The sequence below is a fragment of the Theropithecus gelada genome, chromosome 7b (genome assembly GCF_003255815.1).
Source record: "Theropithecus gelada isolate Dixy chromosome 7b, Tgel_1.0, whole genome shotgun sequence".
NCBI classification, from domain to species: domain Eukaryota; kingdom Metazoa; phylum Chordata; class Mammalia; order Primates; family Cercopithecidae; genus Theropithecus; species Theropithecus gelada.
Genome location: NC_037675.1, coordinates 23,717,258 through 23,741,343, shown reverse-complemented (window position 1 = coordinate 23,741,343; position 24,086 = coordinate 23,717,258). Strand labels below are relative to the sequence as shown.

General features: G+C 43.4%; 1 long non-coding RNA gene and 7 gene segments (V, D, J or C); 1 reads left to right on the top strand and 7 right to left on the bottom strand.

Annotated features, from left to right (window-relative positions):
* Positions 1-24,086, bottom strand: part of LOC112629379 — an 881,832-nt gene that overhangs the window by 37,563 nt on the left and 820,183 nt on the right.
* Positions 1-24,086, bottom strand: part of LOC112629380 — a 766,638-nt gene that overhangs the window by 10,771 nt on the left and 731,781 nt on the right.
* Positions 1-24,086, bottom strand: part of LOC112629366 — a 772,346-nt gene that overhangs the window by 58,024 nt on the left and 690,236 nt on the right. The window contains 1 exon segment of the C gene segment in view: positions 6,366-6,436. Coding sequence covers positions 6,366-6,436 — 71 coding nt within the window.
* LOC112629369 overlaps positions 1-24,086 on the bottom strand; it is a 661,469-nt gene that overhangs the window by 23,012 nt on the left and 614,371 nt on the right.
* LOC112629376 overlaps positions 1-24,086 on the bottom strand; it is a 484,771-nt gene that overhangs the window by 6,697 nt on the left and 453,988 nt on the right.
* LOC112629378 overlaps positions 1-24,086 on the bottom strand; it is a 416,220-nt gene that overhangs the window by 1,810 nt on the left and 390,324 nt on the right.
* Positions 9,692-24,086, top strand: part of LOC112629385 — a 105,789-nt gene continuing 91,394 nt past the window's right edge. The window contains exons 1-2 of the long non-coding RNA XR_003120583.1: positions 9,692-9,795; positions 11,314-11,431. This is a non-coding gene — a long non-coding RNA (uncharacterized LOC112629385). The remainder of the gene's footprint in view (positions 9,796-11,313; positions 11,432-24,086) is intronic.
* Positions 10,324-24,086, bottom strand: part of LOC112629375 — a 451,949-nt gene continuing 438,186 nt past the window's right edge. The window contains 1 exon segment of the V gene segment in view: positions 10,324-10,372. Within this exon segment, the coding sequence occupies positions 10,333-10,372 (40 nt within the window).

The window sequence follows — 24,086 nt, the reverse complement described above, 5'->3', positions numbered from 1 at the left end:
CAAAGGCAACACATGGAAATTCTTAATGAATCACACTAATGAAATGTTTGTGTTGCACCTGGAATTTCACTTTTCCTTTCTTTAGAATCAAATACTTCTCAGCCAGAAAAAATTTATTTAATATGCAATGAAACCCAGGTTGGGACTTGAGTGTGTTTTATACTCACAAGGCTTGACTCTCAGAATGGTTCCTGTGCCGAAGATCAGCTTGTTTCCATAGTCCACACAGCATCAAACTCCTCTACAAAAACAGTGGTTGAGCGTGGGTAGTGTGTGGGGTGGGGCCAAGTTACTTGGTTCTGGAAACAGAGGACTGTTCCACTTTGCATTTAGGATCTGTTGATATTTGCCCAAGAGGCTGAAGACATTGTAATAATTGCAGGAACTTGTAAAAGTAAAAAGGCCAATTGTTTATTGGAATTTGGCTTCCATCTGCTCTTTGCTGCTTGGACTAGGGTAAATGCTACAACTCCCCCAAGGTTTACTGTATCTTTTCTTTCAGGACTTTTCTAGTCCTCTAGCCAGAATCTTCTTTCATCTTATGAATTCTAATCATAGCCCCTTGTTCCAAATAATTCCGTTCTGCTGTGATGTCCTCTAGTTTCAAAACCCTTGGCAACTACCAACCACCAACAGCTTCTGGAAGCACGACTTGGAAAATGAACTTGTTATAGCTGGCTTCCAGGTAAAGTTTTTAAATATTTGGGGCTCTGGTTTAGAGCCCTCTGACTGTCCCTTGCTGGGTAGGACATTCTTATGCTGAGTTGCTCTTAGTAGCAGTGGGATTTTTCCCTGCGTGTGTTAGGTTCTCACCTGGGGACAGTTCCCTGAACGGTTGTGGCTACTCTAGCACCTGTGGGAGGCAGCAGACTGACCGTCACTGGGTCCCTCCAGGTCCCACGGCTCAGCTCTGCTGCAGTCTCACTTTGTAAGTCTGGAACTCTCTGAGCCCCCTGTCCTTAGATAAAGAGTGGGAAAGACTGTTTTCCTATCTTATCCAGAGAGAAGAAAAAGACTTTGATGTTTAAAGGTGCTTTATCCAAGCTAGTTGAGAGGTGCTTTGTAATGTAATTGTCACTATAAAAGTCTGACCTACCCAAATCCTCAATACTCATGCCTTTAATTTCTAATGCAGCAAAACATAAAAAAGATTATTCTAGGCAACTGAGTGGTTAAGACAGAAAGGTTCCATACCTCCAGTTCTCGCTCTTGGAAGTGTGCTTTCTGTTCTATTTTGTGTGGTTGTCTTTGATTACGAAGTGAACATATTCAACTTTTCCACAGCTTTTAATTGCAGGTGCAAAAGAATCTATTTGCCCATGTTTCTCACATTCTTCTACCCTGTGTATATATATCCAGTATCTATCTATCTATCTATCTATCTATCTATCTATCTATCTATCTATCTATCTATCTATCTATCTATCTATCTAATCTATCTATCCATCTATCTATCTATCTCAGAAATAGTTTTTAACAGTTAATTCTGTGCCTCACCCAAATTGTCATTACCTAAATGCAGATGTGCTGCCACACTAATAAACTTCATTGGAAAAAAAGAAAAAATCAAACCCAGAGATTTCCAAGTTTAAACTTTCCCCTTGAGATCAGTGCTTGGCGTTCTATTTAGATAATCCTGCCCCGCCCAGAGCACTAGCTCTTAGCACCTTTCCAGATACCTTGCCATTTGCAGAGAGAGACACAACACTGAATTAGTTTTGTAAAATTATACTGCCTGACGTTTCGTCTGCCTGCCTCTCTGGGTCTCTTGGTTTGCTTGTCTCTTTGATATTCTATGTTTCTACCATTTCTCCCAAATACTTGCAGTACTCAAAGTTAAAACTATCACACAAGATAAAAGTGAAGATGCAGTCATTCTGCCTGAATTCTCTTCACATGCCACATTAGCACTTGATGGCAGCAGCAAAAACAGAATTGTGAAGCATTTTTTTCTAGTTTTGAATTAAATAGTCAGGACTGGAGTTCCCCCGGAAAACTCAGATATTTGGTTGCCGCCTGTCTCTACCAGTTCTGAACAAGGACAGATGAAAATTCTGTAAGCCCACATGTCTACTATGACCCCCAGAATCTTATGCAGCCTGATTTCCTGACCAAGGATGAAGAACTTACTGGGTATAATGGTGAGTCTTGTTCCAGTCCCAAAGGTTAATTTCTCATTTCCAAAGTTAGATACACAGTGTTCTAAGTCATTACAAAAACCATCACTCTAAACTCTCCAAACTCTACTGCAAACCCCTGCCCCATTTCTTGCAAATCTTCCTGCAATGCTTCCACAACATCAAAGGCACCAGTGACCCTTTCCTACCATTTCCTGCTGGACAACTGAGAGAAATTAGAATGAACGACTGTAATTAGGAGAGGCTTGACATGTGCGATCTCTTTTGATTTTCCTGCCACATTTTTCTTCAGAGAGAAACAGAAATCCTCTTTCTCTCTCCACGTGGTATCTATCAGTGCATCCCCCAGGTCTAAATACAAGAGTGAGTGTGGAACCCCCTGCCATCTTTCTCATCCCTTTACACCATCTCATATTCGGTTTTCTGTAAAGTCACCTCATTTCCCTTCTAGCCTCCTAGTCCCTCTCCTCTCAGTTGGGAATGTCCCTCCATTCTCTGCTCCTGAGGCTTGTGCCACAAAGGGCCCAGCTTCTCTGGTTGGCACAGATGTGGGGGTGACCTAGAGAGGCCAGCTATCACTGCAAGTGACATCGCCTGCTCCCCCACTTCAGGAATGTTCAAGGAACATTCTCTGGGTTTGGTTTTTTTGTTTTCTTCCAATGAAGTTTATCAGTGTGGCAGCACATCTGCATTTAGTTAATGACAATTTGGGTGAGGCACAGAACTAACTGTTAAAAACAACTATTTCTGAGATAGATGATAGTTAGATAGATAGATAGATAGATAGATAGATAGATAGATAGATACTTCAAGGAATGAAATAAAGACCTGTCCAAGCATAAATCATTCTCAGGTGTGGGGGTGCCTCTTTACTCTGGTCCACATAAAGTTATACCTAGAAGCAGAGAAATAGAGTAGCAGACTTTGACAGCTGTTTCTGCAATTTAAAGGGTTTGCTCAACACAATGGTGATGGAAAATTTTCTTTGACTTACTTGGAATGACTGTCAAACTTGTCCCTGTCCCAAAATACAACTGGTTACCGGTGTTCCACTGTGATAGGAAGCTCAACAAAAACCAGGCAGAAGAGACAGCCAGAGCTTACACCTGGGGCCCCGCCAAGCGACAGACCAAAAGGCAGAGACCGGCAGGCAGGCAGGCATCTCCTTCCCCTGTGCAGGAGCAGGAGCAAGGGTATTACTGGGAAGGAGCTCCAGGGCTTAGAGCAGCTGTGACCATGTGCAGCTGGAGGGACTCATTCCTCCTGAGAGGGGATTAAAAGGAAGGCTAATGTGCATCTTGTGCGGCTTGCTGTCTAATTAAAGATGTAGGTCCATTTGTTTTATGCTCGGGCATTTAAAAAATTCTTTTTCTTTTAAGACTTAATTTCTCTCCTGATGATCATATGATTCTGAAGTGGATTTTAATCAGGACTCCTTATTACATCTTTGGACTTTATTTCTTTGTGAACCTTATGGAACAATTCATCTTCTCTAGATTAACCCCGTATGGGGCTCTGATCACCTTGCTTCTTTCTGACCTGCCTCATTTCCCTAGCACCCCCATCATGCAATGTCCATTGCTTATTCCCTCACCTCTGTTTATCCCCCATGTGCAGTGAGAACGTGCTGACAGACCACAGGTTGTTTTTCAAATTGCCACGTTCAAGTCCCATGTTATCTATGCTACCTTTTAAGGACTAAACCTATATTTGCTATTATGTGATCTGTTTTTCTGATCGGAGTCAGTGTATCTTGATTCTCTCAATTTTGTGTCCTCAACCACCATGCCATCTGCAAAGCCATTTAAGCCCTAATGCATGATACTGTTAGCCCCACCGCACTCCACAGGCAGCATCCCAGGGAGACTTACTTGGAATGACTGATAAGCTTGTCCCCCGCCCAAACATCAGCTTGTTGTAGGAGGTTGTCACACAGCCATCCAAACCTTTACAATAACTGACAGGTGGCTCTCAAAGATTTCAGAGCCCAGTCTTTCTTGATGCCATTTCAAAAGGCATCTCAGGTACCATTTGGCATTACCTATAGGATCTGTGAGTTGGAGCTACAGTGAGGCCAGATTCTGTTGGGAATGGTAGGAAATTTGCTAGGATTATATGCAATACATACTTCTTCACCTTTGTGTCATTACAATTTCTCATATGCTGCGGGTTTTAAAAAGCATCATTGAACTCCCTGTCTCCTCCTCCCTTCTCTATTATTCCCCAATTCACACAACATCCCCATCTGCATCTCATTTCCGTCTCTAAGCCCTAGCTTGGTGACACCAGGTCCTCAGGCACCATTGATCTGCTTTCTCTGAGACAGCATATGCTCACCGGCTCGCGTGATTAAAGAAGTGGAAATGCCAGGCTCTCAGAGGCTGAGATCTGGGCTCCCAACTCCTTATCTTTGGTCAATATATTGTTCTCATTTGTCTGCCTAATGAAGAGCTGACCTTTCTAAGTGGATGCATTTTGCTGAAATGACAACTGCCAGAGAGCTAACAGCAAAGGCCGAGCTCTGAAGGCAGTTTTGGCCTTTCAGATCCCTTTGGCATATTTCAGTCAATAGGATCCTCAGCTCAAATGTCAGTCTCTTAATGTTGGCTCCCACACCACTGGGCCTGGAGAAACTCAACAGAAAATGGGCAATATTGGTCCAACCTGCACCCTGCTCATTAGAACCAGACTTCACTTGGAGGCATCTCACACATTCAAGATGATCACAACAACTCATTATTCAGCCTTGTAGTGGCACCAGCATATTCCAAATCCACATCCCCCTGGCATGAATTTATGCTGCCACTGAATGGAGCAGATACAGGTGGCAACGTCAGGTGGCCTCCTCCATGCACACTGAACTGGGATTGTACTATCTGCCTGACCAACTATGCCTGCCCAAAGGCAGCTACTCCAGAAATATAGGGACTTGACTCATCCCTTTGGCATAAGAGGACACTGCCCTTGATAGCGATCCTAGGAAAACAGAGTGTTCTGTAATAGCAACTGGAGTGATGACATCCTTCTCTGACACCCACCTCCCATCTCAGTCTTATCACGCTGCAGTGAAAAGTATATTCCTGCTTTTCAACTTTGTTTCCCTTTCTGTCTCTTATTCCTTTCATTTATCATTCCTGAGCACCCATGGGGCTCCAGATTCTCTTTAATCCATTTCCATTTGACTCCCTTAGAATCCCTACAGGAAAGAGCCAAAAGGCCTGAAACAGGGAAGGGAGCAAAAGCACATAAGGAACACTGTGAGTTTAGGTCTTTCCAGCTTGCTTGACTTCACGGTTAGTCGTGTCTCCTTTCCAAATATCAGCTTCTCATAGCTGTCACGCATCTCCCTGCTTCGGGAGTTTTACAACGACTGACGGAACTTTATGAATCTTAAAAAACAGTCAAGTTTCTGTCTCTTCCCAGTGGGGTGCAGCGGCAAACACACCAAAGCCAAATCTTTCTATCTGCTCTAATTATCAGCCAGGATACAAGGTACCACGAGGAGAAAGGTATTAAGCCATGTATCTGAAACTCTTTGGAATTAATTGTAATCCCTTGCCTGGTGGTTTCAGTGATAGGGAATGGACACAGTGGATGTTTATTTCTGTCTATCCTTTCTCTCCCTCTCTCTCTCTTTGTAGTGTTGCATCTATAGAAGCAAAAGGAGACAACAGACAGGAAACATAGAGGGATTTGAAATAAGACCTCAGATTCCCATTCAGTTTTCATTTTTTCCCTCTCCGCTTTCATTTAAAACCCATTCTGAACCAAATACCACATACCTATTCAAACCCTGCTCTCAATTTTCCTCTTTATTGTGGATGATGCTGGTGGAAACGGCCTCGGCTATACCAAGCATAATTTAAGATTGACATAAGGAAGGACTTTCTGACTGGGAATGCCACTAAACATTAGAATAGGTTACTCAGGGGAGTCATTTGGAAAGGGTGACGTCCCCCTCAAAAAAGTTAGGGCATCACCTCCATAGAAGACCCTGAAAGCAGGAAAGATTCTGACTTTCCAGGGTCAAGGTCAGCTGTACATGCAGCAGGGAGACAGACCTAACAACTCAGGGTCCAAAAGGAAATCTATGAATATTGAGATTAAAGAAGAGAAAGGACCTCATAGGACACCATTTAACTTTAAGCAATATCTGGTTCTTTGAAATCTGACACTGGGGTGAAATTCTAGAATTTCCAGTATACTGCTGTGTCCTGTTACACTTACTTGGATAGACAGTCAAGATGGTCCCTTGTCCAAATGTCAGCTTTCCATAGCCAGTACCACCAGCATTAGCACTGCACTGGAGGCCTTTACAAGAACCCTAGGGAGACTTCTGAAGCTCACAGACTTCCTCCTCTTTTTATTCTGGGGAGAATGAACTCACCCAAAGGGGCCCAGCCCTGTGAGGCTCAGTTTCTTCCCACTAAAGGTCGGAAGACCATTTCCACCTCTGGTCCTGGGACACTGACCTGCTGTGTCCCCCAGGGCCGGCTTCCTGCCTCCCATCTCTCTCCATTTCCTCTAGTTTTTGTCTTGAGGCTTTACTGATTTCTCATGTTCAGCGTCTCTCTTTCTAAAGGTCTAATTTCCATTTTACAGCATCATTTTCAGGACAATTTCTCTGATCAGTTTTCAAGACATGTCCTCCCCTCCCCTCGAGGTGTCACACATTTCTGATGACAATGAATTGATTACAAGGAGACAGGAGGAGAGTGCTCAGCTTTTTGGAGACTGACCAGAATTAGATGAGGTTTAGACTGCAGCCTCAAGAAACAGTATCTCCTGAGTTTCCCTTCATGCCCTAGCATAAGAAATAAAAATGATGGGCACATTTAACTGAGCTTTCACACAACTTAGCTTTTTTGTCAATCTTGAATCTGGAGAAATGTAAGTAGTAGCTCACAGAAAAAAGTTTTTATCTGCGCCTTGTTATGGTGATTAATGATCCTGGGGATCATTCTGGGCTTAGCAAAGAAAGACCTTTGTCCTGGAAAACGCCTGAATCCCAGGAAATCCAGGACATCTGGTCACTCCACAGTCTCACCTGAGGTGTTCTGACCCCACAGAGCAGCCCAGTGGCCACAGTGGTAGGGTTAAGTGAGGTCTCTGTTGGAGGCAGGCTTTTGCACATTTACTTGGGGTTCCTGTAAATTTCATCCCTTGACCAAACAATGCTTCTGTTGCCAACAGACACAACCACAGGAATCCTGGGAGTCTCCCTGGCTGTGTCTGGATGTCACAAAAAATGGGAAGAACAAAATCCAGGCAGTTTCATGATGTGGTGATGATCAAACCCTGTCCCCAAAGGGTATGAAAAACAAATACCTCTTTAACTGAATGTAGTTTTCTTAACTCAGGCTTTTTTTGGACTGAATTTATGCTAGCCTGTTTAGTCATCTCTTCAAGCAACCACTTATTACAAAGGGTTAAAGTTTTAGCTTGCTTACTATCATAAAAAGGGTGAGAGAAAAGGCTATTATTTGGCTAAGAAGCTGTATCCATTTTTTTAAGGACAGCAGTCAAGGAGTCAAACAACCCTTCCCATCTCTTCACTATTTCACAGTATTCACTATCTAAAGAGCTTCCCATCTTCTCTTCAGCCTCCATAGGACATAAGCAAAACCAGATGCCTGCTCTCAGCTGAGGCCCTCAAATAGATAGGCACCAAAGTGTTGCTGTGGCAATAATCTCTGTGTTCCACTTACTGCAGAAAACAGAATGTAATCATGGGTTCCTTGGACTCCAGCCTTGCCATGTAGTTCCTGCAGCTAAAGAGTCCACTGCATGGAAAATCTGGCATACAATTACCAGAGATCTGGAAGAATGCTAGCCTTGCACAGATATTTTCTTTGCCTGGTAAGGCTGCCAAACTCCCTGACCTCGTCAACATTTTGAAGGGTGGGAGTTGTTACAGTTCTCAGTCCCCTAAGAGGCTGACCAAGTGCTGAGAGGGGCTCCCAGCTTCTCTGCATTCTGGAAAACCCACCACAAATCCCCGCCCTGGTGTGTTTCCGGTAAGAAACCAGAGAAAAAAGCCTACTGTCTGGTCCCTAGCCTTGGCTGCCCACCCTCTGAAAAGCGACTGAGTCCTTGAGTCTCCTGGGATGTTCATACGATGCCCTCGAAGCTTTAATTTGATAAGACCTCAGTGGAGACTGCTGAACGCCTGGGATTTAACAACATCATATATTATTCATTGTTGCTGTTGCCACAGACATGCTGATTTTGCCCCTGCTGAGCAAGGCACTTCTGCCCATGGGAACTTGACGGCTAACCACACTGCATGTTCTTCAGGCAGGGCCTATCCCAGAACATTCCAAGCTGTCTGCTAGCAAGTCTGCATTAACTCCCTCAATGCTGCATACACGGTATCACTGAATGCTTTACCACCCGCCACCAGAGCCAGTCTTTTTAAGAATTTTGCCTGGGCTGTGTTTTTCAAAGTGCCTCTCTCTAGTGGGCATCTCTTCTTAATCATAGAATGCAGATCTGAGTAAGTAAAACCAGGGCATCTGGCCTTTACTCAACATCAGGGCACTTAGGAGACTGGCGCCCTTGGACAAGTTTTTCCCGTGTTCATTTTATGTGAATTTTACAAGTCAGTATTCTCCAGCTTAGTTTATAAGCACCACTTTCAGAAGTCCACCAGCAGCACAGATTTTCAAGAAGGGCTATTAGCAACCACAGTGCCTTACTTTTATATCTAACATTTAAAAACTTTCTAAGTACTCACACATTACCATTACGGAAGGGTGGGTGTATATTTGAAAGGAGAGAATGTGCTGCTCTCTTCTCACGACTCAGAGGACAGATGAATTTTTCCCTTCTCAGGTGAACTAAGTGGAGGCTGAATCCATTATTTTGGTAACCAAGGAAAAAGTGGGGTTAAATGCTCTCTGCCTGAGTTAACCAGGCAGCTCCACCCACGGGACCTCAGTTCCCAGACTGGGGATTGAGAACAGTTCTTTTCAGAGAGATAAAGTGAAGGTAAAAGAAGAAAAGGAGCCTGCTTATAGAATTTTCAGCATTAGTTAATGAAATTGCAGGGCCCCATTATTTCAGGCGATAAATTTAAGAGGAGTGTTAGCATCTAAGTCAGGACAATTTATATTTGGTCTACTGCATTTGTATAGTCACAATATGCCAATTTCCTCTTTATCTTTTTGGCAAACATTTCCTGACCCTTAGCTGGATCCCTCAGGATTCTGTATTCAGTTTTTCTCCTTGCACCAATAATCTTGTTTAAGATGGATGATAGGAATATTTTGGGCTGAAAGTAATTTAGTCTTTGTACAGTGGAGTTCTAATCCCTCTGATGGGCACCATATCCCCCCAGCACAAACATTAGATTTGGAACCTAAGCTGGAATGTTTTGGAAGGACAAGTAATTTAAATCAGAAGTGTTTGAATTCCCCCGTCCCCCACTCCCCTCGAACTTACTTGGATTCACAGTTAAGAGAGTTCCTTTTCCAAATGTCAGTTTATAGTTGCTACCTCCACTATTCTCACAGCCACAGAAGGCTTTACAGAAACCGGAACAGAAGCTGCTCTTTGCAGAAGGGTCCTGGGGGTCAATATGGTCTCGATTGCTCAACTCTTCATTAAACTACAGGTTTATAGGTTATTTAATAAGTCCAGAAGGCAGCTGCTGTAGGTGGGTGCTGGGGTTCCAGAGGGCAATGGAGCCCTGCTATATATATGTTTATATATGAGTATGTGTGTGTGTATGTATATATATATTTAAAGTTTTTAAAATTAAAATTTAATTTTTTAAAATAATTTTCTTCGTGATTAAGCTGCCATCATGGTTCCAGTAATCCATTTCTTTCTTTTTTTTCTTTCCTAATTATCTTCCCCTGGCTGGTACTCAGATAGTTTCTACTTTTTGCACTTGTTGGGGTAACTCTTTCTCTGCTGTTTTTTTCATTGAAATTGCGTATCAACTCACTGGATTCTGATTTACTAGAAACTGATTGTAGAAGGGGAGCAAAGCAAGAGAGTTTTTACAGGGATGTGTTTAAAAGTGGAAATTTGAGGGCTTTGCTGTCTTTGCTGGTCTACTTCTCTATAAAGGACTATGCAAGATGAGCATATGTCCCTCAAGGAGAGCTTGCAGGACACGGTCAAGAAAGGAAAAGACTGTAGCCAGCTGCTTGTAGTTTCACCCTGTCATACGTACTCAGGTTGATGATCAGCCTGGTTCCTTGGCCAAATACCAGCTTCTGGGCTCCCTGAGTTACACCACAGCACAAGGCTTTACAGAAACTGCCAACGAGGGCCCCCCTCTCCCCACTGAGGAAGGCATCTGCTCTGCCCTCCTAGCAGTCCAAGGCTGTGGCAGAGGATGGCCCGAATTTCACTAACCAGAGAAGTTTAGCACAGGATCTCCCTGGGCTGCTCATTTTCTCCTTCACAAAGCCTCCTTTAGCAGTTGCAGACATGGTCCAGATTTTTCAGTTTCCTTGCCAATCAAATATTTAACATCTTCGTTTTCACTCCATAGAATTTTAACTTTTTTAAAAAAACAACAACAACATTTCTTTCAGCTTTTACAGAGCTCTCCCTAAAAACAGCTGGATTAAAAGAATCTTTAAAGTCAGAGTCTACTAGGTCTCCCGAGTAAAGTTAATCTGGCTTCCTCCTTAAAATTTCTGGTTTGAATGCGAGGGCCTGCTCATCTGGGACCTAATTTGTCGTGCTAAGACAGGAAAGGTGAAAAGGCAAAGCAGAAAATCCAGGGGAAACCTGCGCCGTGAGATCTTCTTGTCCCTCCACACTTACTTGGATTTATTTTTGTGCTCATTCCCTTCCCCCAACAGGAGCATTACCAGCACTTGTCACTAACAGGGAGCCATCCTCAAAATCAGTTCTAGAGACTCCTACCCACGGGAACTTCAGTGTTGAAACAGACATGGTTTCTTCCTCTGCTCAGTGAAATTTGATTGAAAAATCATTTCTAATGTTGCCAAATGGAAAGGATTAGGAGAAAATCTCTTTGCCTCTGTTCTCCTTCCTCCTCTCCCTTCGTCTTCAATAGTTTTAAACTATTTATAGAAACGTCCCTTTAGGGTTAGAGAAATGTGGCAAATTTCTAATCTCTTCATCCTTTTTCTTGCTATTTACTGCAGTCATGTATTTACAATCTAAATTTACATTTCATTTCCATTTGCAGGAGCTTCTAATGCACTTTTCTATTACTTCCAGAACACTGTGTAAAATAATAAATTCTGCGGAAATAAACCAAATCACAAGAAGCATTCAGGTCTGGAGGCTGACATTTCTCAAGACAGGTATGGGGCAAAAAACTTATTACTCTTTCAGGCAAGACTAAGATAGGGGCAGTCCAGTCAACTGAGCAACTAGGCTTGCAGGGTGGACGTGCTATGTCTAAATAACTATCTATTGAGCCTTGCTCCTTGGGATTAATTTGGATTTTCTTTTTAATCTAGTCCCCAAATACCAGCTTCCCATCTTTTAGCTCTTAGAATCTCTCTGACAGGGAAAGCTTAAGTTAAATCTCATGGGGTTTTTGAATCTCAACCAATATTTCATCTCAGTACACATCACAAATAGAGGAACCAAAAGAAGGATGAATATAACACCTTTGGGAGAGAATTTATAACAGTTCTTTGGGAAAGATGGAAATTACATATAAAAGTAGAACTGTGTGTGCTTTTCCTGATTATCACTTTTAGTATCTGCAGGACTCTAAATGTCCAATCCAGTTTGGAAATAGAGCAGCTGACTCACCTGCTCTTTAGACCCTTGTTAGCCGGTGAACACACAGGTTAGCCTGGAAATGCTTTTCTCTCTTATGTTGTTCTAGGCATAAGAAACTTTCGGAAGGTAGCATGGAGCTCACATAATACATAGTAGGACATTCTGATTCTAAGTTTTCTAATGGGGATAACAATTTGGTCATGAAAGTAGTTTTATTTTGAGATACTCATTGAATAGTTGGTATCTTTTGGGAATTATGAGCAAAAGTTAAACCCCAAACAATTGTTTGAAATGAACTCCCATTATCATAGAAAACAGAGATTCCCTCATGGAACAAAATTTCAGCTACATTAAAGTTAATTGAAATTAGGTTTGTTTTGAGAATGGCAGAGCAATATTTAAAATATCCCCCTGAGTATTGCATTTGGATTAGGGAATCCTTCTCTCACACTTCCAAGCTTAGTTGCCACCTTTTCAACGAGGGACACAGAAGTGAGTGGGTATCAAAAGGGGCTTCTCTGATGCAGAAAGCTCAGACAAGGAGGAGATGAAAATGTTCCATGAGGACCCAATTAGAAATGCAGCAGTTAACAGCATCCTGGGGCATGTTTTCAGAAGTTCATGGTCTTTCTGACTAATTTGAATATTTGCTTTCAATCTTACCTTTTCCCTAAATATCAGCTTGTAGTCAGTGTCAGTACCAGAAAATCTTACAAGGCTTCGCCCAATTTAGCTTGGCTCCAAGATTTTGAGTTTTGGGGATTAGACAATTCTTTTCCTAATTGCACCAACATGGAAGCTTTGGGAAGACAAGTCAGCTGACACGGAGTGCTGACTCAGTTGTTTAATCAGCAGGCTACATCTCACGATTTCCTTTTGGATTAGGTTGCATTGCATACTCCCAGCCATTGGTATGTATTTTAGTCTAATCTGTCCTTACATTGTCCTTTCTAAATGCTTTCTGCCCCTACACACTAAAACTTCAATTCAGATTCCATTTGTCAGACACATATCTCCAACATTAACAAAAACACACTTAACATTCCCAAGTACTTAAAGGTGTTAAACAGTCCTGAAGGGGCTGGAGTCAGGGGCTGCCCACATTGTCATTTTCTCCAGAAAGACCCATGGTGAAAGATGCTAATAACTGGGCAGGAGATTCAGTTATCTTTCACTGAATTTCTAAGGATGGTGGCTTATGTTTGGAAACAAGTAACATTCATTAAAACATACCTGGTGTAACATTCAGAGTTACTCCTTTTCCAAATGTCAGCTTATTATTGGCTCCAGTATCACACAATGACACGAGGATCTACAAAAACTCAGTTGCCCCAACTCCCCTTGATATTTACTTAAGTGCTTACTTGTCATCCAAGAATCCCCCTGATAAAACCAGTTGTTTGTAGTATGGGACTGGTGGAAGAGTTTACAGACCACCGGGGGCCTTCCTTTCTCCTCACACTCATTGTCACCTTATTAGAAATGTACCAGCATCCCCTCACAGCACGCTTGCTGTGGTAAAATGGGAACCGGAACTGCCTCCCCTGTTCTACAGAGGAGGAAAATAGAGGCTCAGAGAGTTAATCAACTTTCTCCTAGTATCATGGAAAATCTCACCAATTATAATAAAGAATGAAGCTTTCGAACAGTCTCCTTTCTAACAGACTCCTTAACTCAGTGCTCCACTGGCACTGTCATTCTCAGCTATTAGTTAAAATAGCACGTGAGGGCAAACAGCAGAGACCTGGGTGTAGTAGGAATACATCAGCAGTTGTTTGCATTGGAATCCATTAGTGGGACTGCTGTGGTTTGGACTTGGGTTATGAAACAGAATGGAAAATTTGGAAATCAGGGTTCCAGGGAGAAATTTGGAAGGATTAGTTATTCATACTTACATGGGTTTACTGTCAGTTTTGTTCCCTTTCCAAAGACGAGCTTTTCAGATCCGCCCTGAGTTACACCCCCACAGACTGCTTTACAAATACTGCCAAGACCCTTCCACCAGGGGCTGGGAGCCAGGGCTCCACCCACTCTCCCAGGGGAAGCATAAAATTGTACAATTGTATTGCTATTCCTGAAAAGGGAGAGGACCTCTGGAACAAATGTGATTACTCTTTTACCTTACAGCCTGTTAGGTTGTTGTCTTATTAATTAAGTAATTAGTTAATCTAGCTGATCAGTAGTTGCAGTTAATTTAAAAGATCTCAGGCTTTGGGGCAGGCAGGCTTGAGTTTGAAACCCAGGACAAGTTTCCTAACTGCTGCACCTCATTTTCCTCATTTGGAAAGTGGGGAAAACAATAACTGCTTGATGATGTAAGGATTAAGAATATGGAACTGGGTCACAGTGGTCCTATTGATCAACCCCTGGCTTTACTTGCTGAGAGCGCAGTTCTTTCGGGATTATTTTGGCCACCTTAGAGACTAGAGCATCAGGGACATTCCCTCCAGACACAATCCCCTCACTAGAAAGCTTTTAGTTCTGGAATCTGAGTGCCAAGAATTGAATTCCAGGTTCTCTTTCTTACTTCACCAGCTTGAACAAGTTATTCCACATCTCTGTGCTTCTATAGAAATATAAAATATAAATATCTCTTCTATAAAATGAGGATAATAATAGCACCTAACTCACAGGCCTGGTATAAGGATTCAGTGTGATAAGAGAAAGATTGCGGCACATCAGCTAGCATATAGAAACCAATTAATAAATCATCATTACTGTTTTCCTCTCAAGAAGGCAAACACATTAACAACGTTCCTTTTTTCACAATGACCTAAAAATATGAAAGCCCCTGGGCACTTGTCTTCCTCTAACTGATAAACTAGCAGGGAGATGAGGGTCAGAAGAGCAACCAAGCAGTTTGGTGAAGGGATTACGTGATTTTTGTGAGAGGTTAGAAAAAGCTGCATCCCACTGCACACGTGCACATCCATGAGCATTGTTTAGCCAGGCAGGACTTGAATGTGGCAGAGATGGGGCAAGAAGCCATATCTCGATTCATTGGCATAAAATGGATACATTCAGGCAGAGGATTCAATGCTCCCCTTCACTTACCAAGATTCACTGTGAGCTGTGTTCCTTCCCCAAAGGTCAACCTAGAGCCACCGGTTTGTTAAACACTGTGCTGGGGGGTTTTGCAAAAACCTGCGGCGTCAGCTTAATGAACCCAGCTTTGCAGAGCTTCCCAAGAACTAGAATTTTTCTCCAACTTCTAAGCTTCAGAGGAAAGATAAGTCATGGGATCTTTCTTTCCTGTAGCCTAGGGCTTCAGGCCTGAGAGATATGTCCAGAGATACGATTTTCACTTCAAGACACCAGAAGGCTCAACAAACCAATTCTGTATACATATCCTATGGTCCAAAACAATCACATAGCTGATGCAATATATCATAGAATACAAACCCCGCTGGGAAAGAAATTAGCTATGCAGAACTTATAGGTAGTGTTCTATGGTCATAATCACTGTCTGAAGACAAGACTAGCATTTTCATTTTGTTTTCTTCACCCCTCTCTCAGTCTGCAGATGACTGCACCTTTCCCCTAATATCAAGTTCAATTATTGTTCCACTTTAGCTTGCTTTTTCTTTCAACAGGCGCAGAATAATTTTATCTCCCTTTGGAACTCAGGATTTCTTTTTGAGTTCATTAAGTCTTGGGTAAAGAATGTTTGGGATGCAAATGATGCTGCTGTGCCAAGGACTATGATGTGTTTTTCTCCCTTGGGTCTGGGCTGGAGAGAACTATGAGCTGTCTTGGCTTTGCCCTGGACCTTGATATCAGGTTCAGTTGTGTGACCTTGAGCAAGTTCATAACCTCCCTGAGTTTCACTGTCTTCGTTTGCAAAATTAAAGAGGTGGGTGAGGAGATCTTTAATTACTTTCTGAGCTGAGAGTCTTTGATTTGATTATTTGGGTCTAATTTATCCAGAAATGCTGTGCAAATGTCCCTGCCCTCCCCACTCACCACCAGGGCATCTAATCTTCTTATTTCCTAAACAAAATAAAACAAACAAGCAAACAAAAGAAAAATAGTTCTCTACTTATTACATAGAGAAATAGAGTTTTCCAAGCCTACTATCTGATCTAACATTTGATCTTTTTAGAAGTTTGAAGTCAGAATTTTGCAATCAAATCCTCAGAGAGAAGTAAGTGTTCTTTCTTTGGAACTTCCAGATAATTCAAAAACCATACCAAATAACCTGACACCTTTGGTTTAAAGATAGCACTTACTAAGCTTCACTCTCACTCGCGTCCCGTTCCAAATGTAAATTTCCTGTTTCCTTCCTTCCCACAGGAGCTGCTGCCTTTACATAAACTACAGGCTCTTGCTTACCCATAGGAAAGGTGGTTTGATCTTTACAGCCTTTTCCCACTGGATAAGAGAATTCATTATCTGGCCAAGTGTTTCAGCCCTCTGATTGACAGGTGTTAGGTATAGAGGGGTTCCGCTAAAGTTACCTCTGGAGTCGAGGTACTCACCCAGGCTCACACTTAACTCAGTCCCCTTCCCAAAGTTGAGCATCTCGGTGTTCTTCACACAGTACCCAGGCCCTTTACCAAAAGCCCCTGTTAGTGCTGTGCTGCAACTTCCTCCTCTCAGACCCTAGTCGTACCTCTAGGGTGATTAGAGGTGCAAGGGGGGCCAGCATCGTGAACAGTCATCTGGGCTTGCACCTCTCTTACTCATACAGCACAGGATTCAGGCCGTGAGGACAGCAGGACCAATCACGTCAGGATGGTCCAAGGTTCTCTGGCTACACAAGGAACTCATGTCCTGAAAACCTAGCAGGCTGTCTTTTGTTGTCCACCCTGCTCTACAGATTTATAAGAAGATAATGGCCTTCTAGTTTACAGCTGGTTCTGACCTAGGGCAGGGAAGGAGACCCTGGTGGGCCACCAGTGTTGCCAGGCTCCCTTTTTCATCACTGGAAAGACAAAAAGTACCACTTCTTTGTTGACTGCTGGGAGCCTAATTGCAGAAACATATAATTCTTAAAACACTTTTCCCCTGTAGACTTTACAGATCAGCTTAAGAAAATACATAATTGGTGAGATAAACCTGCCCTACAAAATAATAGAATACACGCTAAAGCCAATCATAAAATAATATTTCGATTGCCCGGTGTTTTAGGTTACCCATGCCATTGTGCACATTTTCTTCTGAAGCTAAGCTGCTTACCCAGGGCCACTGTGGTTAACCATGTCCCGGTCCCAGAGGTAAATCTGTTGTCATTTTTCATCCCATCTGTGGCCCATTGACAACCCCCCAACTCCCTTAAGGCAACGATAATGTTTCCTCAGAAACTGACTCAGATGATCCGTGGGAAAAACTGTAGGCTCTTAACAAATATTTGTTTAAATTGAATTGTATTAAACATTCATCTTTTGTTCCTATTTGTTAAGGCACATTAGAATCTCCCACTGATAATTTTCAGATAGAAGAAAAAAATTCTGCCAAATATTACTTGCTGAGTTTCATGATTCCTCTAGTGTTGGCTCCAAATGTCATTTTACTATTAACCCGGTACCCACAGGAGTGAGCACCTTTACAAAAACCAGAGGCGTCAGCATGGTTGAAAGGGATGTGGCATCAACTTTGTTGACAGAGACACCCCTCTGTTCCCCACAGAGGCCCCATTTTGCCTGGGAGAGGGCTGCCCTCCTTCTGTCTTTCAGAGCAGAGATAGGAGAGAGCAGAGTGGATTTCAGGGATGACGATAATAAATACGATAACAAAATGTTATCACACTAGACACAGCCTTCTTCTTCTTCTTCTTTTTCTTTTTTGGCCAAATTGATGGTGTCCCAAAAACTGTTTTCAGCACATTTCTCTCTTCCAGATGTAATAATAACTGGATTTCAAGTTGGCATATGGGCTTGGACCTCCAGGCTCTGATGAGTCACACACAGTAAACCAGGAAATTATGCTACCCCCTAATGAAGAAGCATGTTTTCCTTTTTCCTCTTGCTGGGCAATGAGGAGTTCAAGCAACATGCACAGGGGGATATAAACTAATAACTCTTGGGTCAGCTCTATAATTTTACACATTAGCATCCTAGAATGTGAGACTTGGAAGGAAATGTAGCAACTGCCTGGGCCAATGCCCTCATTTTAAAGATGAAAATGCTGAAGCTCTGAGGGGTAAATTTGCTCAAGGTCATGTAGATAGGTAGAGGCAGAGCTGGGACTAGAATTCAGGATACCTGAGTTCCACTCCTGCCTTGTGTGACTCCCTTTCTGTGACTCAGGAGAACAAGGATCGTCTCTGGGTGGTCTCTGTCCCCAGGGGCTCTGCTAGCTGGTTCAGGGTATGATTATTCCTGCTAATTATACAAGAATAAGTCCATATATGAATAAGTCACTGGGGAGGTGTTTGGCCTTGACACATTGTTTATGATTTTAGAGAGAATTATAGGTATTTAAAAATTTTATTTCTTAGGCTGCAGGCAACAGCAATTGGTAGCAGGGGAAATGGTCCATGAGATCCCAGGGAAGCCATGGAAAAGATAGAAATGGAAAAATTTGCCCTTTACCAAAAGGACAATCCAATGGAGAATTGGCTCTGATTATTCTTTCTCTGCAGGACTTATTTCAGGGAATGACATCGAGAGCAGGAACGGCAAATACAAAATGGTGTGGGGTTGCCTCCTGCTCCTGTGGTAGATATTGCTAATAGACACATCACTCTCTCCCTCTGCATATAGATGTGGCCTCAGAATCCTTCTCACCAGCATGCTCCAGATAGTCTCTACCAATTGTTACCTCTTGATCATGGAGATAGAATCTGTTTGCCCTCCATGCCCTGGGGAATAATAGGAGAAAAGACCCTGCAGATGGCTTTAGAAATCTGGTTAGTAAGAGTCGGGTCAGGTCCCACACAGCCCCATCATAAAAAATATCACTGACCTGGTTGGACCAAGACCGTTCTTGCCACAAGCTGCTCCAGAGGTGGCAACAGCAACACCACGGAGTGTCCCTTCTTCTTCACAGTTTTCCTTCAAACGTTGGCTTTGTGGAGGGCATTGGGTAAAAAATCATGGTAGGGTTCTTCACACTTGTTCTTGCCCATTAGGCCCTCAGCAAGGTCTTTCCCCAAAGCAGAGGCCCTGGGTCCCCATGGCGCTGTCCTATCCTGGGGGTGGACGTTGTCTGCGGGACCTTGTCCCTCCCTGGTGTGCTTCCTGCAATTCATCAGGCCAGGTCTGTCCCAGGATTCTCGGATGGAATGTGGTACAGGAAGAAAGTGATGCAGAAATCCTTTCTCTAGCCCACTCACCCCCATTTCCATACGTTCAGATGTTTCTAGGCTTTTCCTTTTTAATCATGTTTCTATTCTTTCACAAGAAAGAGATGCACTTGTCTGTATCCATCCAAATAGATTTCCCTATGTCCTCTACTGTTGCATTAGGCTTTCTGTAGACAAGAAAATGTCCATTTGTCCTCTTACGGTGCTATCTCATATCCTTAAAGACAGTTCTCTTTGGGTGACTGGTGGAGGATAGTCCCTTTGGGCTGACAGAGAAGCAGCTACCAGTCTCAGAGTTGAAAAGGGAATAGAGACAGAAGCAGTAGCTTTGACTTGAATTGTGAACAAAGAATGTTTTCCTTCCCTGACCTATTTTCTATCAACCTCCAGTATGACCTATTTATGGAGATGGGATAATTAGTAGCAGCAGAGGGCGCTACAAGGTCAAAAACAAAGCTGCCCACCTCAAAGGAAACAGAGAGAAAAGTCCCTCTTCTGAGTGATATGAGTGATCAAGATCCAAGCTGTGGGACAAGGGTGACGTTGTTCGCCAAATCTCTTGGCTCCCACCTGGTCTGAGGGCCCCTCTTGAGCGGCAGTTTTGGGCTAATGAAAGGCAGCCCTGCTTCACTGATGGGCAGGTGGGGCCTGCAGGGTGAGTGGGGCCTGCAGGACCCTCAGCACCTTGGGGAGAGGCGCAGGCTGCAGACGCCAATAGGTTTAAGGAAGATGGAGTGGAGAAACTTAGGGGCAATACGTCCTTAGTGGGCCACTGAATCTTGAGACTCTCTCCTATTCTACAGTGGTGGGGTCACTTGATCATGTATTGTGGCCTCTCATGAACAAGCCTGTTGCAACGTTTGGAAGACGTAAGACCAAGGGGCTGGAAGGCTCACTTCTCATGCTCCTAATGCTCTTACGGACTTGGGGGAGAGCACAGCTGGCTCATGTCTCAGGGGATCACAGAGCTCTAGGACATGCTTGCAGCACTGACAGCAAATTAAAGACGTCAGTCTTTTTCTTTTTTTAACCATTGATTGATACAACATATCAACAATCTTTTGCAAGATTTTGCAACTTTAAAATTTAGATTTACTCAGCATCTTTTCCCTGAACAGCACTGATGAGCGTAACACTCTTAGGAACTCTATTCATATGTCTATTTAATAAAAATGGCAACATTTAAATTAAATATGTAACAGCAATACCTGACATTCATAGAATATTTATCTGCTGGGTGTATTGCATGTGTGACCTCACTAAATTTTCCGATAGTCCTGTGAGAAAAGCTATTACTATCTTCATTTTCCAGATGGAGAAATTGAGACTTGGAGAGTTAGGGCATGCTTAAGGTCACACAGCTGGTAAAAGCTGGTGCTGATATGAACCCAAGCAGGCTGGCTCCAGGATCCCACTCTTAGCCATTATACTGCACTGCTGTGCTAAGTGCCTGCCCTTCCTTTGGGGAAGGATGCCTTTCAAGGAATATTGCAAGGACACCAGGGCAGAAGAGTCATGACCATGCTACCCCAAGCAGGGCTCAGGTTATGTCTCAACCTTCTGTGTGAAGCATTATAGGAGAGGATGTGTCCCTCTGTGTGAAGGTCCATTAAACCCACTTTCTGTGCTTGGGTATGGTCAGCTGTAGCTGAGGTTGGGCAGTTAGAAGAGGAGGAGCAATTTAACTTGAAGACGGTTATGGTCTAGATCAGGAAGGGAACAGTCAGCTCTCACATAAATATCAAGCCCAGACAACATCTTTAGAGCAGGGACAGACACTAATAGACTGTGGGTGGGAAGTGAGCAGAATCCTTGGGCTTGGAAGAACCGGAAGCTCTGAAATGGACTTCCGCCAGCAGGGAGCTGGGTCTCGTGGACTGGACCCCTGCCGGCAGGTGGCAGTGCAGGCATGGGCAGTCAATGCACCGGTAAGGCAGCCCCTGGGCCCTGAATCTCCCTCTTCCACATCCAGGGGCTCTGAAGATGCTCATGGTGGGACTCTGGCCTGCCTGGTGCTTACTTTTGGTATTCTGCATGCCTAGCATCGCCGGATAAAACACAAGATGCCCAGTGGAATTTGAATTTCAGATAGACAATGAATACTTTTTTAGTATAAATGTGTTCCAAATATGGCATGTCCCAACTATCCATATTACTGAAATTTTTGTTGTTGTTTATTTGAAATGCACATTTAACTGGGTGTCTTGTATTTTTATTTGCTAAATCTAGGTGAATGGTGAGTTTTTAAGTGAAGAAATTGTATTCTTTTTTTTTTTACACAGATATTTACTGATTGTCTGTGATGTGGTCAACACAAGCCTAGAGGCTGGAGACATATCAGTGAAAAGATAAGCTCCCTGCCCTCATATAGTTTATATTATCGTGTGTGTGTATGTGTGCGTGTGCGTGTGTGTGTGTGTGTGTGTAGGGGAGAGGTGAGATGGAAGAGACATAAAATAAACATGCATGAATCTGATAATTTCAGATACTGATGTGAGGGAAAATAAGACCAGAGATGTAATTGAGGTTGGTGACGGGTGGGATGGGTGACTAATTTAGTTGGAGCTGAGAACTGTTAAAAATTGGGGACGGAGTTTCAGGTAGCTAGAAAAGAAGACACAGAAGGGATGAGAAGGAAGGCCACTGCAGCTGAAGGGAAGAAAGAGAAGGAGCAGATGTGGGGTGAGGCTGGGGAGGAAGCAAGGGCCAGATCATTTGCAGATGTTACAGGCCTGAGAAGGAGGTCCAGCTGTCATCATCTGATGTACATTTTATGATGAACTGGAGAATGGATTGTCCAGGGACAAGAGCAGAAGCAAGGGGACCAGTTAGTGTGTTGTCGAAGCAGTCCCTGTAAGAGATGATGGTGTTTATAGAAGGTGGTGGCGGTGGAGATGGAAGAAGTAGATAGACTGGAGATATATTTTCATGGTAGAAGTGACAGTTCTTACCGAAGAATTGGATGTAGGGAAAAAGGGAAATGAAAGACCTTCTAGAAATACTCTTGGAAACACTCCTGCATTTTGGGGAGTGAGTTAGTCCGTGTTCTGTTTTTTACAGCAGAGCTTCCGAACTGTTGTCATATTCATGGCTTATGTGGAAAATCGTATTTGTAGGGCTTCTGGCTGTGAGGGGCTGGCTCAAGGGCTCCACTCACCCCAGGTACACAGGCACTCTGAACCCTATCTCAGCAAGCTTGTAACCCACTCGTGGCAGTTCACCCCCCAGGAAGCTCTGTTCAGGATTTTCCAGCTGGAGCCAAGTGTGTGCTGCAGTGGGCCCAGTGAGAGATAGAAAGTCAAGCTGGTGAAGTGCAAGAAGCACTTAGGATCAGGACACTCCCTCAAACATCTGAAATCAAAGATTTCTGGAATTCAGGTCTAGGACAGATTTTAGAAAGGATCTTGTCCAATCCCCTTTCTTCCCTCTTCACACAGAGAAGTAAGGGAGTTGTCCAAGGTACTCTTTCATTTATTCCATTTATTGAATAGAACAAAGTGTGTGGAGCTGTGCTAGATGCTATAAGACAGTGTCGCTCAAAGTACGACATGTGATTAATGGACTAGTACACCAGTCTGTGACCAGAGGATACAGAAATGGAGAGTGAACTACTTTTGCAGCAGTTGGATATCCAAGAACGCCATCATTAGACTTGCTGTTTTCTTTCCTCCCTCACTTCCTCTCTCCCTCCCTTCCTTTCTTTTTCTTTTCTTTTTTTTTTAAAGTAATCAATTTTCATTGCCATATATATTAGTTCAAGATGGACTGGGGCCAAAATCATAACAGCAATAGCAGTTTCCTCGGCTGAGCCCATTTGTCTCTAGGAGTCACGGTTGAATCAGTCACATGACCATCAGGGCTGCCAGTCTCCTCTTCCTCCCGTCTTCTTTCGTTAGAATCATCAGATAGTCTCTGAGATCTTAGGAACCCTGTTTTGTTGTATATCCTCTGCCCTGGTATGAAGAAAAGATGATTCTTACTGTGGGCTTTAGCTTTTTGTTTTTCTGTAAGTAGATTCATTTGTTTACATTCCACTTGTTCCATAACCCCATTTCTCCTTCTCTGACTCTTGAAGGCTTTTTCTCTTGCACTCTTGGTTTTTGGTTATTTTCTGCCTTTCGCTTTATTTCTGTGTCCTTCTCTTGCCTCTGCTCATTGAGTTCTTCTGGGCTAGGCATGGCCTGTACTCAGTATCTAGGGGGTGCAGAATTCACTATTTCCTCATTTGTCTTTTTCACAGACAGGGGCATGCTGTGTGACAAAGTAACTCAGAGTTCCCCGGACCAGATGGTGGCGAGTGGCAGTGAGGTGGTACTGCTCTGCACTTACGACAGTACATATTCAGATCCAGGTTTATTCTGGTACCGCATAAGGCCAGATTATAATTTTCAGTTTGTCTTCTATGGGGATAAAAGCAGATCTCACGGTTCATATTTTGCTAAAGGACGGTTTTCTGTGAAGCACCTTCTGACCCAGAAAGCCTTTCACTTGGTAATCTCTCCAGTGAGTACTGAAGACAGTGCCACTTACTACTGTGCCATGAGCACGATGATGCAGGTGCCCAGGAAGTCTTAACACAAACTCCTGGGGCATGGCTCAGCAGAGCTACCTCTCAGGGTGGGTCATGTCTGGGACTTGGCATCCTTCTCTTAGCCATTTTGTGTTCCAGCCTGGCCTTTAGAAGTGACCTAAAGTGTCTTCTGAGAAATAAATGGCCTGGTCAGATCCAGGGGAGCACCCTGGCTTCAGAGAAGCAGAACATCTCCCCACTTCTGACTCAGTGGGCCCTTGCCACCTGAATGACTCCTGGTAGGCAAGGGAGAACTGCATGTTTAGGGAGCATTGTCTTTGTGTCCGCGGTGCCCTGGTCAGCCCTGATACAGAATGGGGCTTGACAAGCCTGTGCTGCATTTCCTGTGAGGGTTTCAGAATGCAGGTTCAGGTGCAGGTGAAGGGCCCATCAAGGTGAGGCCGCCAGC